The sequence below is a fragment of the Moschus berezovskii genome, chromosome 2, assembly GCF_049115385.1.
Source record: "Moschus berezovskii isolate FMDL1 chromosome 2, NW_MosBer_1.0, whole genome shotgun sequence".
Classification (NCBI taxonomy): domain Eukaryota; kingdom Metazoa; phylum Chordata; class Mammalia; order Artiodactyla; family Moschidae; genus Moschus; species Moschus berezovskii.
In genome coordinates, this window is record NC_142461.1 from 51,487,527 (window position 1) to 51,501,384 (window position 13,858).

The 13,858-nt window shown below is 40.9% G+C and overlaps 1 protein-coding gene across 5 annotated transcripts in view; it reads right to left on the minus strand.

Moving 5' to 3' along the window:
* The window catches only part of CCDC150 (coiled-coil domain containing 150), a 97,634-nt gene extending 86,486 nt beyond the window's left edge, over positions 1-11,148 (minus strand). For 2 of the 5 annotated variants that reach the window (XM_055398211.2, XM_055398210.2), the window contains exons 1-4: positions 10,905-10,989; positions 3,644-3,807; positions 653-873; positions 358-536 (exon numbers count right to left, since the gene is read on the minus strand). In XM_055398211.2, the coding sequence (XP_055254186.1) occupies positions 358-536; positions 653-873; positions 3,644-3,807; positions 10,905-10,961 (621 nt within the window). In that variant the 5' untranslated portion in view covers positions 10,962-10,989. Of the gene's footprint in view, positions 1-357; positions 537-652; positions 874-3,620; positions 3,808-6,899; positions 6,936-10,904 lie in introns of those variants that run through there. The other 3 variants (XM_088828663.1, XM_088828657.1, XM_088828669.1) reach the window with 3 other exon arrangements.
* Between the last annotated feature and the right edge of the window lie 2,710 nt (positions 11,149-13,858).

Sequence of the window (13,858 nt, forward strand, 5' to 3'; positions counted from 1 at the left end):
AACACTTAGCTGGCAATATTGGCTTACATTTGTCCTACACTGTCCTTTAGTATTTCTTACACCCTTATTTTTTCTCTTTACTTTCCTGCCATGCCTTGTTCTCCCAGTAAGCATATAAGCTTCTGAATAACTCAGACTCCCTCACACCTCTGGGTCCTCAAAAGTCACATAGAAGAGATCTATAAATATTCAGTTACTAATAGCACACAATGCTCGACTATCGATGGAGATAAATTTCAAATGTGAAGAATCCTCACATCAACATCACCTATTTTTAAAAGTCAGTTTTTTGGGTCTGTTGCCTTCTCCAGCTAACACATAATGGTGAATTTGTTATCCAGAACTTTGGACACAAACCTTTGTCTCAGAGGCAATCTCCAGAGTTGCCGTCAACCTCTGCACCTCATCTTGTGCTTTGTCTTCCTCCTCTTTCACATCTCGCAGTTGCTGGCGCAAATTCATCACTTCCAGTTGCAACAGCTTGAGGTCCTTGGAATGCTCCTCCTGTATGGTACTCAGTCTTTCCTTCAGAAAATCTACCAGACAGGACAGAAGGGTCATCAAGCAGCTTAAAGAAGGTGAGGAAAAGAATCACAAACTCAACAAGCACCCACAGAGGACCAAATTTCTGGTGATTCTCTTCTCTCTGTACCTGTTTGCTGTGGGTTCAAATCCTTTTCAGTTTGCAGACGGAAGATGTTCATCTTCAAGGACTGGATGAGACTTTCCAGACGGCACATTCGATTGACCAGGAACTCACAGTTCTTCCACAAAATATTTGTTGTTCCTGAACAAATTATCTCATTCTGGATAGGTCTAGTGATGTTCTGGCTCACAGGTTGTTCTAAATATTCTGGAGTTTCCAACTGGCCCCTGGACAAAGATGCCAATATAACAATATTATAAAGTAATCCCACCCACTGAGTTAGAACTGGACATGGCACAACAGACTGGTTCCAAAAAGGAAAAGGAGTACGTCAAGGCTGTATATTGTCACCATGCTTATTGAACTTATATGCAGAGTACATCATGAGAAACGCTGGGCTGGATGAAGCACAAGCTGGAGTCAAGACTGCCAAGAGAAATATCAATAACCTCAGATATGCAGATGACACCACCCTTAGGGCAGAAAGTGAAGAACTAAAGAGCCTCTTGAAGAAAGTGAAAGAGGAGAGTGAAAAAGTTGGTTTAAGGCTCAATATTCAGAAAATGAAGATCATGGCATCCAGTCCCATGACTTCATGGCAAATAGATGGGGAAACAGTGGAAACAGTGTCAGACTTTATTTTTTTGGGCTCCAAAAATCACTGCAGATGGTGACTGCCATCATGAAATTAAAAGATGCTTGCTCCCTGGAAGAAAACTTATGACCAACCTAGACAGCATGTTAAAAAGCAGAGACATTACTTTGCCAATAAAGGTCCGTCTAGTCAAGGCTATGGTTTTCCCAGTAGTCACATATGGACATGAGAGTTAAACTATAAAGAAAGCTGAGCACTGAAGAATTGATGTTTTTGAACTGTGGTGTTGGAGAAGACTCTTGAGAGTCCCTTGGACTGCAAGGAGATCCAACCAGTCCATCCTAAAGGAAATCAGTCCTGAATATTCATTGGACTGACTGATGTTGAAGCTGAAACTCCAATACTTTGGCCACCTGATGCAAAGAGCTGACTCATTTGAAAAGACCCTGATGATGGGAAAGATTGAAGGCAGGAGGAGAAGGGGACACGAGAGGATGAGATGGTTGGATGGCATCACTGACTCAATGGGCATGAGGCTGAATAAACTCCGGGAATTGGTGATGGACAGGGAGGGCTGGTGTACTGCAGTTCATGGGGTCGCAAAGAGTTGAACACGACTGAGCTGAAACTGAAACCATTGAGTCAATGTTGCATTTCTACTGAGAATAAACAGTAAGTTCTTTCAGTTCAGTTCAGTTCAGTTCAGTCGCTCAGTCGTGTCCGACTCTCCGCGACCCCATGAATCACAGCACGCCAGGCCTCCCTGTCCATCACCAACTCCCGGAGTACACTCAAACTCATGTCCACAGAGTCGGTGATGCCATCCAGCCATCTCATTCTCCGTCGTCCCCTTCTCCTCCCGCCCCCAACTTTTCCCAGCATCAGAGTCTTTTCCAGTGAGTCAACTCGTCTCATGAGGTGGCCAAAGTATTGGAGTTTCAGCTTTAGCATCAGTCCCTCCAATGAACATCCAGGATTGATCTCCTTTAGAATGGACTGGTTGGATCTCCTTGCAGTATAAGGGACTCTCAAGAGTCTTCTCCAACACCAGTAAGTTCTTTAGTTAACAAATATCTGACGCCTCTGCAAATTTAATTATAGAGAGAATTATTAGGTAAATCCCATGGACAGAGGAGCCTGGTGAGCTACAGTTCATGGGGTCACAAAGAGTCAGACATGACTTAGCAACTAAACGACAACAGTGTGGGATGGGTAAAAATTACTGACATTTTAATGGTTATTTTAATCTGAATTTTTCATAAACTTGCTTTGTATGTAAAAACAAGTGATACAAAAAAATATGCTAAATGCTAATTCTATTATAGAAAGTTAAGAATTAGTTAGCATGGAAGCAATATACTCATATCCTTCTTAGAAAATTTTTAAACAAAGACATAATAAAAATTCCTATTTTGTTCTAACATACTCAACACTGGTACAATTTTAATCTTTTAATTGCTGAACAGTTATTTACTCTACAGGTGCTGTAACACCGATCATACTAATTTTTGATCTTCATAAGAGATATTCAGGAAATATATATATGTAATTTTAAAGAAAATCACACCAATAAATTCAATATTGGCTGTGTAAGCACCCATATTCTTCAGGCCTTTAACAATCTAACTTTTAATGGGAATAACTTCTTCTGCAGCACAAAGGAAAAACACAATTCTTTTTTTTGAGTACTTCATTCTAAACTCGGAGAAGGCAATGGCACCCCACTCCAGTACTCTTGCCTGGAAAATCCCATGGACAGAGGAGCCTGGTGGGCTGCAGTCCATGGGATCGGTAAGAGTCGGACACGACTGAGCGACTTCACTTTCAATTTTCACTTTCATGCATTGCAGAAGGCAATGGCAACCCACTCCAGTGTTCTTGCCTGGAGAATCCCAGAGACGGGGTAGCCTGGTGGGCTGCCATCTATGGGGTTGCACAGTCAGAAACGACTGAAGTGACTTAGCAGCAGCAGCAGCAGCAGCATTCTAAACTATGAATTTTTTTTTAAGACTTAAAACCTCTGTTTTAATTTACAATAAATCTGGAGAAAGAAAATACAGATCATGTTAATGGCATGAATCAACTAACATCAAAGTCTATTTTTACAAAAAGGATCAAATTCTTTTCTAATTATGTAAATAATTACATTTGTTTTTAATCAAGTATTGAATATAACAGACTTATATAACACACTCTGAATACCTGTTTAGAATTGGTAGTAGCTCTATTATAGAAGGACAACCCTTTATCTTGCAAATATTTTCTAATATTCTACTCGAAATGGTTATTTCTCAATTCTTTTCTAAATACTTATTTCAACTGCCAAACCATCCATACTGTGACTCCTTATTGTAACCAGTGAAGCAAAACTCAACCTACAGTGTTCATGTTTCATTTGCTACCTTTTGTCACCAAAGTCCAACATTATTAGGTCATCCCTCAGAGAACTGGTCTGTTCTTCAACTATTCTCATCCTTTGTTGAAGTACTGTGAATGTTTCAGAAGCTGTGGCATTGATGCGGGTTGGAGAGAGGACTGGTCTGGACATTGTAGTTTCCATATGCACCTGAGAATAAAGTTACAATATTAGTGTAGTTGATTATATTATTGTTCAAGATAGTGACTGCCCCTTCCTGTAAAGGATTATACATCCCTGTCCTGTTTAGCTTGGAAATGGCCATGTGTCCTGCTTTGGTCAATTAAATGTGGGTAGAAGCTTTAAGGAGCTTCCCCAGGTGGCTCAGTGATAAAGAATCCACCTGCAATTTAAAAGATGCACAGGAGATGAGGGTTTGATCCCTGGGTCAGGAAGATCCCTGGAGAAGGGCATGGCAAGCCACTCTAGTACTCTTGTCTGGAAAATCCTATAGACAGAGGAGCCTGGTGAGCTATGGTCTATGGAGTCAGACAACTGAAGCAACTGAACAGACACACAAAGAAACTTTAAGAGCCAACTTGTCATTCATCAGCTCTTTCTTTTCCCTTCTCTGTAAGATGAGCAACATCCCAGATAGGGCTTTCTCCATAGGCTAAGATCCCAGAGTAAAGATGATGTGAGCACAACCATGGCCCATCCATGACGCACAGTGTGAGTGAGCAATAAACTTATGTTTTATAAGCCACAGATTGTTGTAGTTCGCTACTGATCACAATCTACCCTGTCTGCTACTATTAGACATACGCTAGGATCTATAACTTGGCTGAGGGAGTTATTAACTCTTTCATTACCAGCCATTTTCATTTTAACATGTTGCCATCCAAACTTTCTGATAAAAACGATTCTGCAGTACTTGGACCTCTGAGCAGTTGCCATAAAATAGATTTATCAAGCACCTTGAAGCAGTGACTTTTAAAAATAACTTTCAAACTAACTTCATAGCAAAGACTCTTCTACAGCTACTGACATCAAATTACCAGACTCCTCCCTCAAGACCATACAAGAGTAATTGGGAGCAGTGACACTACTCTTTCAGGTATTAATTACAGAAGCAGAATTAGCTTAAAAGCATTCTCACCACTGAATCACAGTTCCAAAGTTCAATGACAAGATCACTGGTGGAAACTTTAAGAACATTTTCCTGTAACTCCATCCTGTACAGACATTTCTACACTAAACAAACTGTAAACCTTAACCATCACTAGGAATACTGTGGCTATGAGAATGTGCTCACAAAGGCCCCACTTGGGATATTATTAACACATCTTTCTTCCCAACTTGGTGTGTAATCAGATACTCTCTCATCTCCTTACCTCCCAGGCAATGGAAGTGGGGACTACCTCAGGTTCAAGTCACTGAAGATAGTCCCCTGGAACCAATGAAGGAATTAAGTAAGTCTTAAAATTGATGGCAGGATTTAAGAATCATGGTGGGGGGCGGAGAGGGGGCACTGTGGAAAGGCTGAGCTTCTTGCCAACGTAATATTGCTATAGCCATTGAAGACATTTTTTCATCCTGGAATAGCTCTTCAATTACCTTCCATCTTTCCCCTACAGGTCCCAGAGAATGGCTTTTCTATTTCTTTTTACTTAAATAAAAGGAAAAAACTTTATTGAGGAACGTTATTGTTCAGTTGCTAAGTCACATCCAGCTCTTTGTGACTCCCATGGACTGCAGCATGCCAGGCTCCTCTGTCCTTCATTATCTCCTGGTATTTGCTCAAATCATAGTTGACAAATATAAAATTGAATATATATAAAGTGTACAATGTGATTCGATATATACTTTGCAGAATGTTTACTAAAATCAAAATAATTACATCCACAAAATTAACCACCTCATATAGTTAATGTAGCTAACATTTTTGTTGTGGCAAGAATGCTTAAAGACCTTCTCACAGTAACTGTCAAGTATACAATCTCATTTTAACTATAGTCACCATGTTATACACTAGATCCTCTTATTTGAAAAGGTAACTTACAGAATGGGATAAAATATTTGCCCCATATTAAAGGGCTAATAATATCCACCGTATATAAAGAACACATATAGCAGAGTAGCCAAGAAACAATCCAATTAAAAAATGGGCAGAGAATCTGAAAAGACACTTTTCTATTGAAGGTTTCCAGGTGGCCAACAGGTACATGAAATGATGCTTATCATCACTAATCATCAGGGAAACAAAATCACAAGATAGCAGCTCACATCTGTTAGAATGGCTATTTTTTAAAAAACAAAAGAACAAACATTGGCACAGATGTAAAGAAAAGGGAATTTTATGCACTATTGGTGGGAATGTAAACTGCTACAGACATAATGGGAAACAGTACGGAGATTCCTCAAAAAATTAAAAATGAACTACCAGAAGATCCAGCAATCCCACTCTTGGGTAAATACCTGAAGGAAATAAAATTAGTATCTTCAAGAGGTATCTGCATTTCCATGTTCACTGTACCAGTATTTAGAATAGCCACATTATGGAAACAACCTAAATGTCCTTCAGTGGATGAATAAAGATGTAATTTATAATGTTATTCAGCCACATGAGAGGCAATCCTGCCATCTGCAGGGTGAATCTGGAGGGCACGTGCTAAGTGAACTAAGCTGAACAGAGGAAAAGAAAAGTGTGTGATATCATTCATATATGGAATCTAAAAACCAAACCAAAAAAAAAAAAAATCCAATTTCATAGAAACAGAGTAGAATGGTGGCTGCCAGGGGCTAAGGGAAATGGAATGATGAAGGTCAAAGTGTACAAATTTTCTTTTTAGTCTTATTTTATGCTTCTGATCAAGATTTCTCTCCTTTGTGCTCCTCTATAAAACATAACGCATTTCTCACACACATAACCTTTATGAATTCTTTAACAGATTCTCTGTTAACAATCAGCTTAAGAATATGGCACAAAGAAGCTTTTATGTTTTCAATGCATTCTTAAAGGGAAAGACAAAAGTACAGGCAGGTATCAGTGGAGTCTCTGGATACACAAAGATGTGAAGTGAGATTTATCTACATTTCTGGGAAAAAGTCATATTTTGAGATTCCTGCTCAGGTTACCACATGAGCAAGGATTGTGTTCCTCAGGTAATAGAAGAACCACAGACAAACGCTAGGACTGGTTCTACTGCCATGAAACTAGGGCCAGGGTTGGGGGAACCACCAATAGTAGGGAGTAGGGAGAAAATGAAGTAGTAGCAAAGAAAAACACAACATGGATTTACCTTCCATTCCACGTTCTTTCACCCGCTGTCTGGCTACTGCCAACATGGAAATAAACCAGGCCAAGGGGTGTGAGAAAAAGTAAGAAAAGGGTATTTAATTTGGTTTGTGATAGACAGCTGGCTCCTTTGTCCTCTCTCTCCAAAAGAAGTTGAAAAGTTCACATCTCCACCCTCCCTTATAGTTGGCACATCCATGTGACATATCCTGGCTAATGAGGCAGTTTTCAAGAAGCTTCAGGGAAGATTTTTTTTCCTGATAAAAAGAACAGAAATGATGGCACCAGTCCTTTCCTCCTCCTGTGTGATGCCCAGAGCTCTAAAGGCTCTCAGAAAAGTCAACCATGCAGTGATCACTGTTAAATATAAACAGAGTCAGGGATCACCAGCATCTGAGAACATGGAAAAGGCCACCGCATCTCAGATTAACCTGACATTTAAAACTAGTAATCTCCATCTCTCTGATTATGAGGGATGTTGAGCATTTTTTCATGTGTTTGTTAGCCATCTGTATGTCTTCTTTGGAGAAATGTCTGTTTAGTTCTTTGGCCCATTTTTTGATTGGGTCATTTATTTTTCTGGAATTGAGCTGCAATCTCCAAACTTTGCTTATGTGAGAAATATCAACTTTCGTTAGTCATTCTTTCCTGTTTCTTGCAACAATAGCATTCCTGGGATACACAGTAGTCCCAGGTAATAGTTGGTAGAGAAATGAGGAGGAGGAGGAGATAAAGGAAATGACAAGCAGTGGGAGGGAAGGGCAATTTTGGGGGCAACTTGTTATGCCCAGGGAGCTGGTTATAACAAAAAGGACTGTCTGATTAAAAGAAGTCAGACAAAAATACACAAATATAAAAGTTCATTTTTGGAAAAAAAAATACAGAAAATAGACTATAAATTCCCCATCTATTTTTAGTAGGATGTAGATTTCCATTAAAAATTTTTTCATGTAATTATTGAATGTCATAGTTTTGCTGCTATTTCCTTAAGGTACCCATAGTATGTACAAAATGCTTACATTACTTTATAGGGTGTGCATGCATTCAGCCAAAAAAACAAGATGAAAAACAACTCAAGTTGCTTCATTTGCTTAGAAAAGAGAAAAGTCTATATACATTTAGGTAAGAATCTGATTGGCATCATCGCCCACACCCACCTGAACCTGAACTATACTGGAACTTCTTAGGCTTCTGGAGAAAAAAGATACTCTCAAACAAAAAGGAAGAATAAACTTGGCCCCCAGCTTCTGTGGGACAGCAGGTTTATAGAAAACTCATCCTAAAGAAGGAGAGATTGAGATGCCTGGGCCACCAACTGATGGTGTGCAGGGGATCTAGTTTTTGTGTGAAATATATGGTGTTGTCCCCAAAATATTCTCTTAGTCTATCACTGAGGTTCAGGTCATTTAAGATGTTGATTCAAAAACTAAACAAGCCAATTATCCCTTGGAGGATTTATTACAAACAGGTCTCAGGGTTAGCTGAAAATTCTTCTTCCCCATCCTCTCTCCACATGGGGAAACAATGTTAAGGTCAGGAGAATCCTCAGAAACAAAGCAGCAATGATGGCCCAGTAGTAACAGCAGGACAGCCTTAACAGCCACCAAGAAGTCCCTGAGAGCCTGTTAGAGTAAAAGTAAAGGAAGGACTTGAGATCAAGTGAATCTACTGAGCTGAGGTTTAGAGTCAGGGGAGACTCTCATTTTCACTCCAGTTACTCACAGCCCTGCCTGTCCTCCCTTATCAGGCGGGTCCAAGCAAAGGCAACAGAAATACCATGCCCTCACACAGAATCCACAGGCCAATTGGAGGCCAGTGGCCAGAACTTTATGACGTTATATTCAGCAGACTTGCAATTCTATAAGTTAAGTTATAACAGGCTTTCAACTCTTTAACATAAGGGGATAGAAGTCATAACTTCTCTTATAAGGAAAGAGCTTTAACTGCTAATATTCTAACAAAGAGACTATATAGCTTGAACGTATCTGTGCTATGCTATTTCTGAAAAGGAGTAAATATCATTGAATGCAGCCTCGATCCTAAGTCCTGAAGTTTGATAGCAACAATAATAAAAATACTAAGATATAAGCTTTTAATTTTTTAAAAAGTTAATTCACAATTACTTTCATAAATATTTCATTATCAAATTAATACAGTTCTGTCCTTATGTTTAGGGAAAGTATTTTCAAAAAGCTCAGGTTACCTCACTGAACGCATGGCCTGAATAAGACAAATGTCATAAGCAATATCTAGTAAGTCAGGTGATTCTGAAAAGGCAACATTTGTTTCAGAAGACATGAGCTCCATTCTTATACGTGGCAATAACTACAACTATATGCTTTTGGTTCCAAAAACAGGCCAGGGACTCAATGTTGCTTATCACAATCACTAAAAAATAATTTGGTCAGTAACACTGTCTTCATTAACTCATATGTCCAACAAACATTTCCTGAATGCCCACCATGAACCAGAAACTGTTTTGACACCAAGGAATACAGCAATGATCTAGAGAAACAAACTCCTTGCTCTCCTGGCACTTATATTCCATTCGAAGAAATAAGTAAAATGTTTAGTTTGTTCATTTGTGGTAAGTACAATGATGAAAAAGTTGGAAAGAGGATGGGATGGAGGCTATGGTACAGACTGCCATTTTAAACAAAGTGGTCAAAAAAAGCCTCACTGAGATGTTATTTAAGCAAAGACCTGTGAGGGAGGTGCAGGAGTGAATGTGGATATCTGGGGACAGAAAAGTCCAGAAAAAGTGAATATAGTGCAAAGACCTTAAGTCAGAATGTCTGATGGGTCTGCACACAGTAAGGAGGTCAGTTTGACTGGGGAGGACAACGTGAAGGACAGAATACTGGGAGATGAGGTGAGAGGGACTGTTACACAGTGCCTTAGAGGCTATTGTAAAGGTCTGCCTTTATTCTCAGAGCACTCGGAGGTTTTAGAATGGAGAAGTGCTGGGATCTAACTTAACTTTTAACTGGATCACTCTGCCTAGATGGTAGCCAAGATAACAGAAAGATGGCAGAAAGACAACAGAAGTAGGAAAGCCCGCTGGAAAGCAACTACAATAATCCAGGGGCGATGCCGAGGGCTAGGACCAGGGTGCTAGCAACGGAACAGTAAGAAGTAAGAAGAGGTCAGTGTCCAGACATATTTTCAAGACAAGTTTGGCTCATAGATTAGATGGGAAAGGAAGCACTGGAAGGAGACTGTTGTCATTTATTCAGACAATGAAAGTCTATTAGGAAGAACAAGTTTCGGGGGAAAGATCAAGAGTTGTTTTGGAAATGTTAAATTTAAAACAGGAAAGATGCCCAATACATGACTGAACTTGTAGTTATGGAGTCAGCAGAGAAAGGTGGAATAGGGTTATACATTTTGAAGTTGTCAGTATAGACATGGCTTTCAAGCCGTGGAGACTGGATAACAAGAGAACAGAAAAGATTCAAAGACCTAGCCCTGGGCGCTCCAAGATGACTGTCAGACTTTCAAGTCTGATTAACTCGAGCTTCACCTAAGGTCAGATTCTTAACCACTTCTATCTCCAGAGCCGGACAGTACATGGGATATTGAGGGTAGCAAACGGGGATAGTTGAGCAAAAATTTAAGCTGTTCCAACATAATTAGTAGCTAACAAGCAAGCGAAGGAAGATAACAGGTGGCAAAACTAAGAAATAATTAACGTCGAAATGGTTTTCCCAGGAACCTATAACGCCAACTTAACATGTAATGAAAAGTTGTACTGGGGTTTATCTGCAGACCCTCTCTGGTGGCTATCCTTCCCTCGCTGGAGCCAGGTCAATGCAAACCTCGCTCCTAAACGGTTTTCACCCGAATCCAGTGCAGAAGTGCCATAAACCCCGGGTTCCTGAGGTCTAGAGGGCGAGACTAAACTCCGCCAGCGAGGGGAGAGGGCGGCAGGGAGAGATGCCGGAGGCCTTATCTGAGCCACCGACCCGCCCCCGGGGACCCCGCACCTTCCAGGGCCCCACAGCCTCACCCCATAGTCCTTCTGCCGCCCGCGGCTCTGTCCGCCAGCAGGCAGGCTGGTTTCCATGGAACTAAGACTGCACTTTGTACCTACCCGCTCCCCGGCGCGGCAGCTCCCGTACGCAGGCGCACCCGTGGCAGGGCATGCCGGGAATCGCAGTTTTCCCGGCCCTACAGGGCCCTCCGCCCCGGGCGGGATTCAGGCCGGAATCCAGCGGCGCGCACGGAACGCACAGCCCGGTGACCCGGATGACGACAGGGCTCCATTGTGCTCGCGAGCCAGGCACGCCGGGATAGGTAGTTTCCGCCCACTCACGGCGCGGAGGTCCCACGGCGCCAGTTTTGCAGAGTTAAGCTTCTCCTCCCCTTGAGCGTGTGCTTTTGGGTCATTTGACACCCTACAGCAGACCAGAGTCCATGAAAAGAAAATGTTTTTAGAAGGACGGAAAGTATCAAGTTTTCCTGAACAATAGCAAAATATGATTTTTTTTTATGAGTATAAAAAAATGTTAAAACCGAGCTCAAACATTTTTCCCGTTAAAGAAAAAAAAGTCTCTCTTCATCCTTGATCAGCATGGCCAGATCGAGAGTGAAACACTGGGGATCCGCTCTCTTGTCTTTTCTCTCTTCAGCGTAATTTATTTTTTGCCTTGTGTACAGATTAGCTCTCTCAACGAGAGAGAGCGTTGAGAATAAAACTGCAGTCGTTTCTGAGTTTTGTTTGAAGAGTAGGAATTCAAACTTAACGATGTCTTCTATAGTGAAAAGACAATGAGATTTTGCTTTAAGTAGCTGGGCAGAACACCTTTTACCAGCTCGAGGGCAATTAATCCATTCGTCTCGACTCCCTGGGGTTGCAGCTGAGAATAATTTTCGCCCTCAAATGAATGCAGTCGGATCCGAGATGAGTCTTCATTTGCATAGCGAGTGGCTGGCTGAACTGATCTCCCTGTTCTTAGTCAGATAGCTGAGCCCCGCGTGAGATGAATGTCCATCAAACTACAGCTGTAAGACATATTCATCAAACTGTAAGCCCATCCGGTGAAAGAGATGAGCACCTCATATATTATTCAAGAGACCATATAAAGCTTTAAATTTGAAAAGCGGGACAGTATTTTAGAGCGTCAATACAGTCATTTTCTCTTAACGTTTTCTCTTGCAGTGACCTCTGATGTATGCGTGGAGGTAAGGGGTGTATGTATGCACAACACAGATAATCTGCACATTTCAGTGTAATGAGAATTTTCACCTTCTCCTTGAATCTGCATATTAAGCAGTAGTCAGGGAGCCAAACTGTTTAAATTCAGTGTTTTTAATTTATTTTCCTCTGTCTACCATCTGGCAAACCATATAAAGACTTTAGCAATTACAAAGTTAGAGAAAAGAATCTGAAGTCTTCAATAAACTAGGTCATCTGTTAGAGAACCAGTTTCTGGACACCTGAGAATTTGTTGTATTAAAAGACTTTTTTCTAAGTGCCTAAACGTATTGATTTTTTTTCCTGATTTCCCTCTTGATTTCAAATGATAAATACTGGGTTAGCTAAAAGGTTCATCTGGGTTTTTTGTAACATCTTTTGGCCAACTCAATAGTTTTCATAATTGTTCAGTTCAGTTCAGTCGCTCAGTCGTGTCCGACTCTCCGCGACCCCATGAATCACAGCACGCCAGGCCTCCCTGTCCATCACCAACTCCCGGAGTTCACTCAAACTCATGTCCACAGAGTCGGTGATGCCATCCAGCCATCTCATTCTCTGTCGTCCCCTTCTCCTCCCGCCCCCAACCTTTCCCAGCATCAGAGTCTTTTCCAGTGAGTCAACTCTTTGCATGAGGTGGCCAAAGTATTGGAGTTTCAGCTTTAGCATCAGTCCTTCCAATGAACACCCAGGATTGATCTCCTTTACAATGGACTGCTTGGATCTCCTTGCAGTCCAAGGGACTCTCATACTTGTTGGCCTCATTCAAAAAGTAAGGTCTTTTCAACCACGGAAATCCTAGGGATTCCATAAGGACCACTTTCTCTCTCATCACAGTACTGTAATAGCGTTCTAACTGGATTTACAATCATTCTTCCCAAAGTATCTTTCATATAATTACAAAAATGATCTTTTGAGAAAGTAACATGATTATCTTAGTCTTTTGCTTAAAAACATTGAATAGATCCCACTTAAACTTGTTGTTTTCCATTGAAAAGTATGAAGCCCAAACTGCTAATAGCTTCAGCCTCATCCACAAGCCTCATATGCACCTGATCCCCTAATGGTTCCTTGAATTCAAGCCTAGAGGCATGTCTTTGCCCTTGCAGGGTCTGCTTGCTCTGCCAGGCATGCCCTCACTCTGGTGAACTCAAGCAAATGTAAAGATTTACCTCTTTTGTAAAGGCATTCTATTCCCTCCCAAATTATTTATTTCACAGCATTATAATTGTCAGTGTGTCTTACCTCTCCTGGATTGGGCTGTAAGTTACTCAAGGGCAAGACCTTTGTTCTCTTCATTTTGATTTTTAAATTTTCAACAGTGAGCACTGCAGACAGTAGAAGCTTGGTAAATCCTTGCTTACTGAATGAATTAATAAATTTTTAATGCTACTACAGACAGAATGCTTCTACATTCTCCTAACTGTTTATATATTCTATTTGTAGGCCAGGAAAAGGCATTTGCTTTTTTCCTCACCTGGGAATGATTTGACGTTGCAATTACTCAAATGGCAGCAAAGTTATCTGCAACCACTTCCCCTAAGAGTTGGAAATGTACTCTGTGGACAAAGAAATGCAAACACATATACAAAATTAAAGTTTTCATATGTTGGTGGTACTATGGAGGAATGGGAATGGCAAATTCGCTAACTGGTTCTTCACCTGTGTCAGTCTGATGAAGTATTGGCTTCAGGTTTATTAAAGATTAAAGGGCTTCCCAGGTGGCGCTAGTGGTGAAGAACCTGCCTGCCAGTGCAGGAGACATAAAA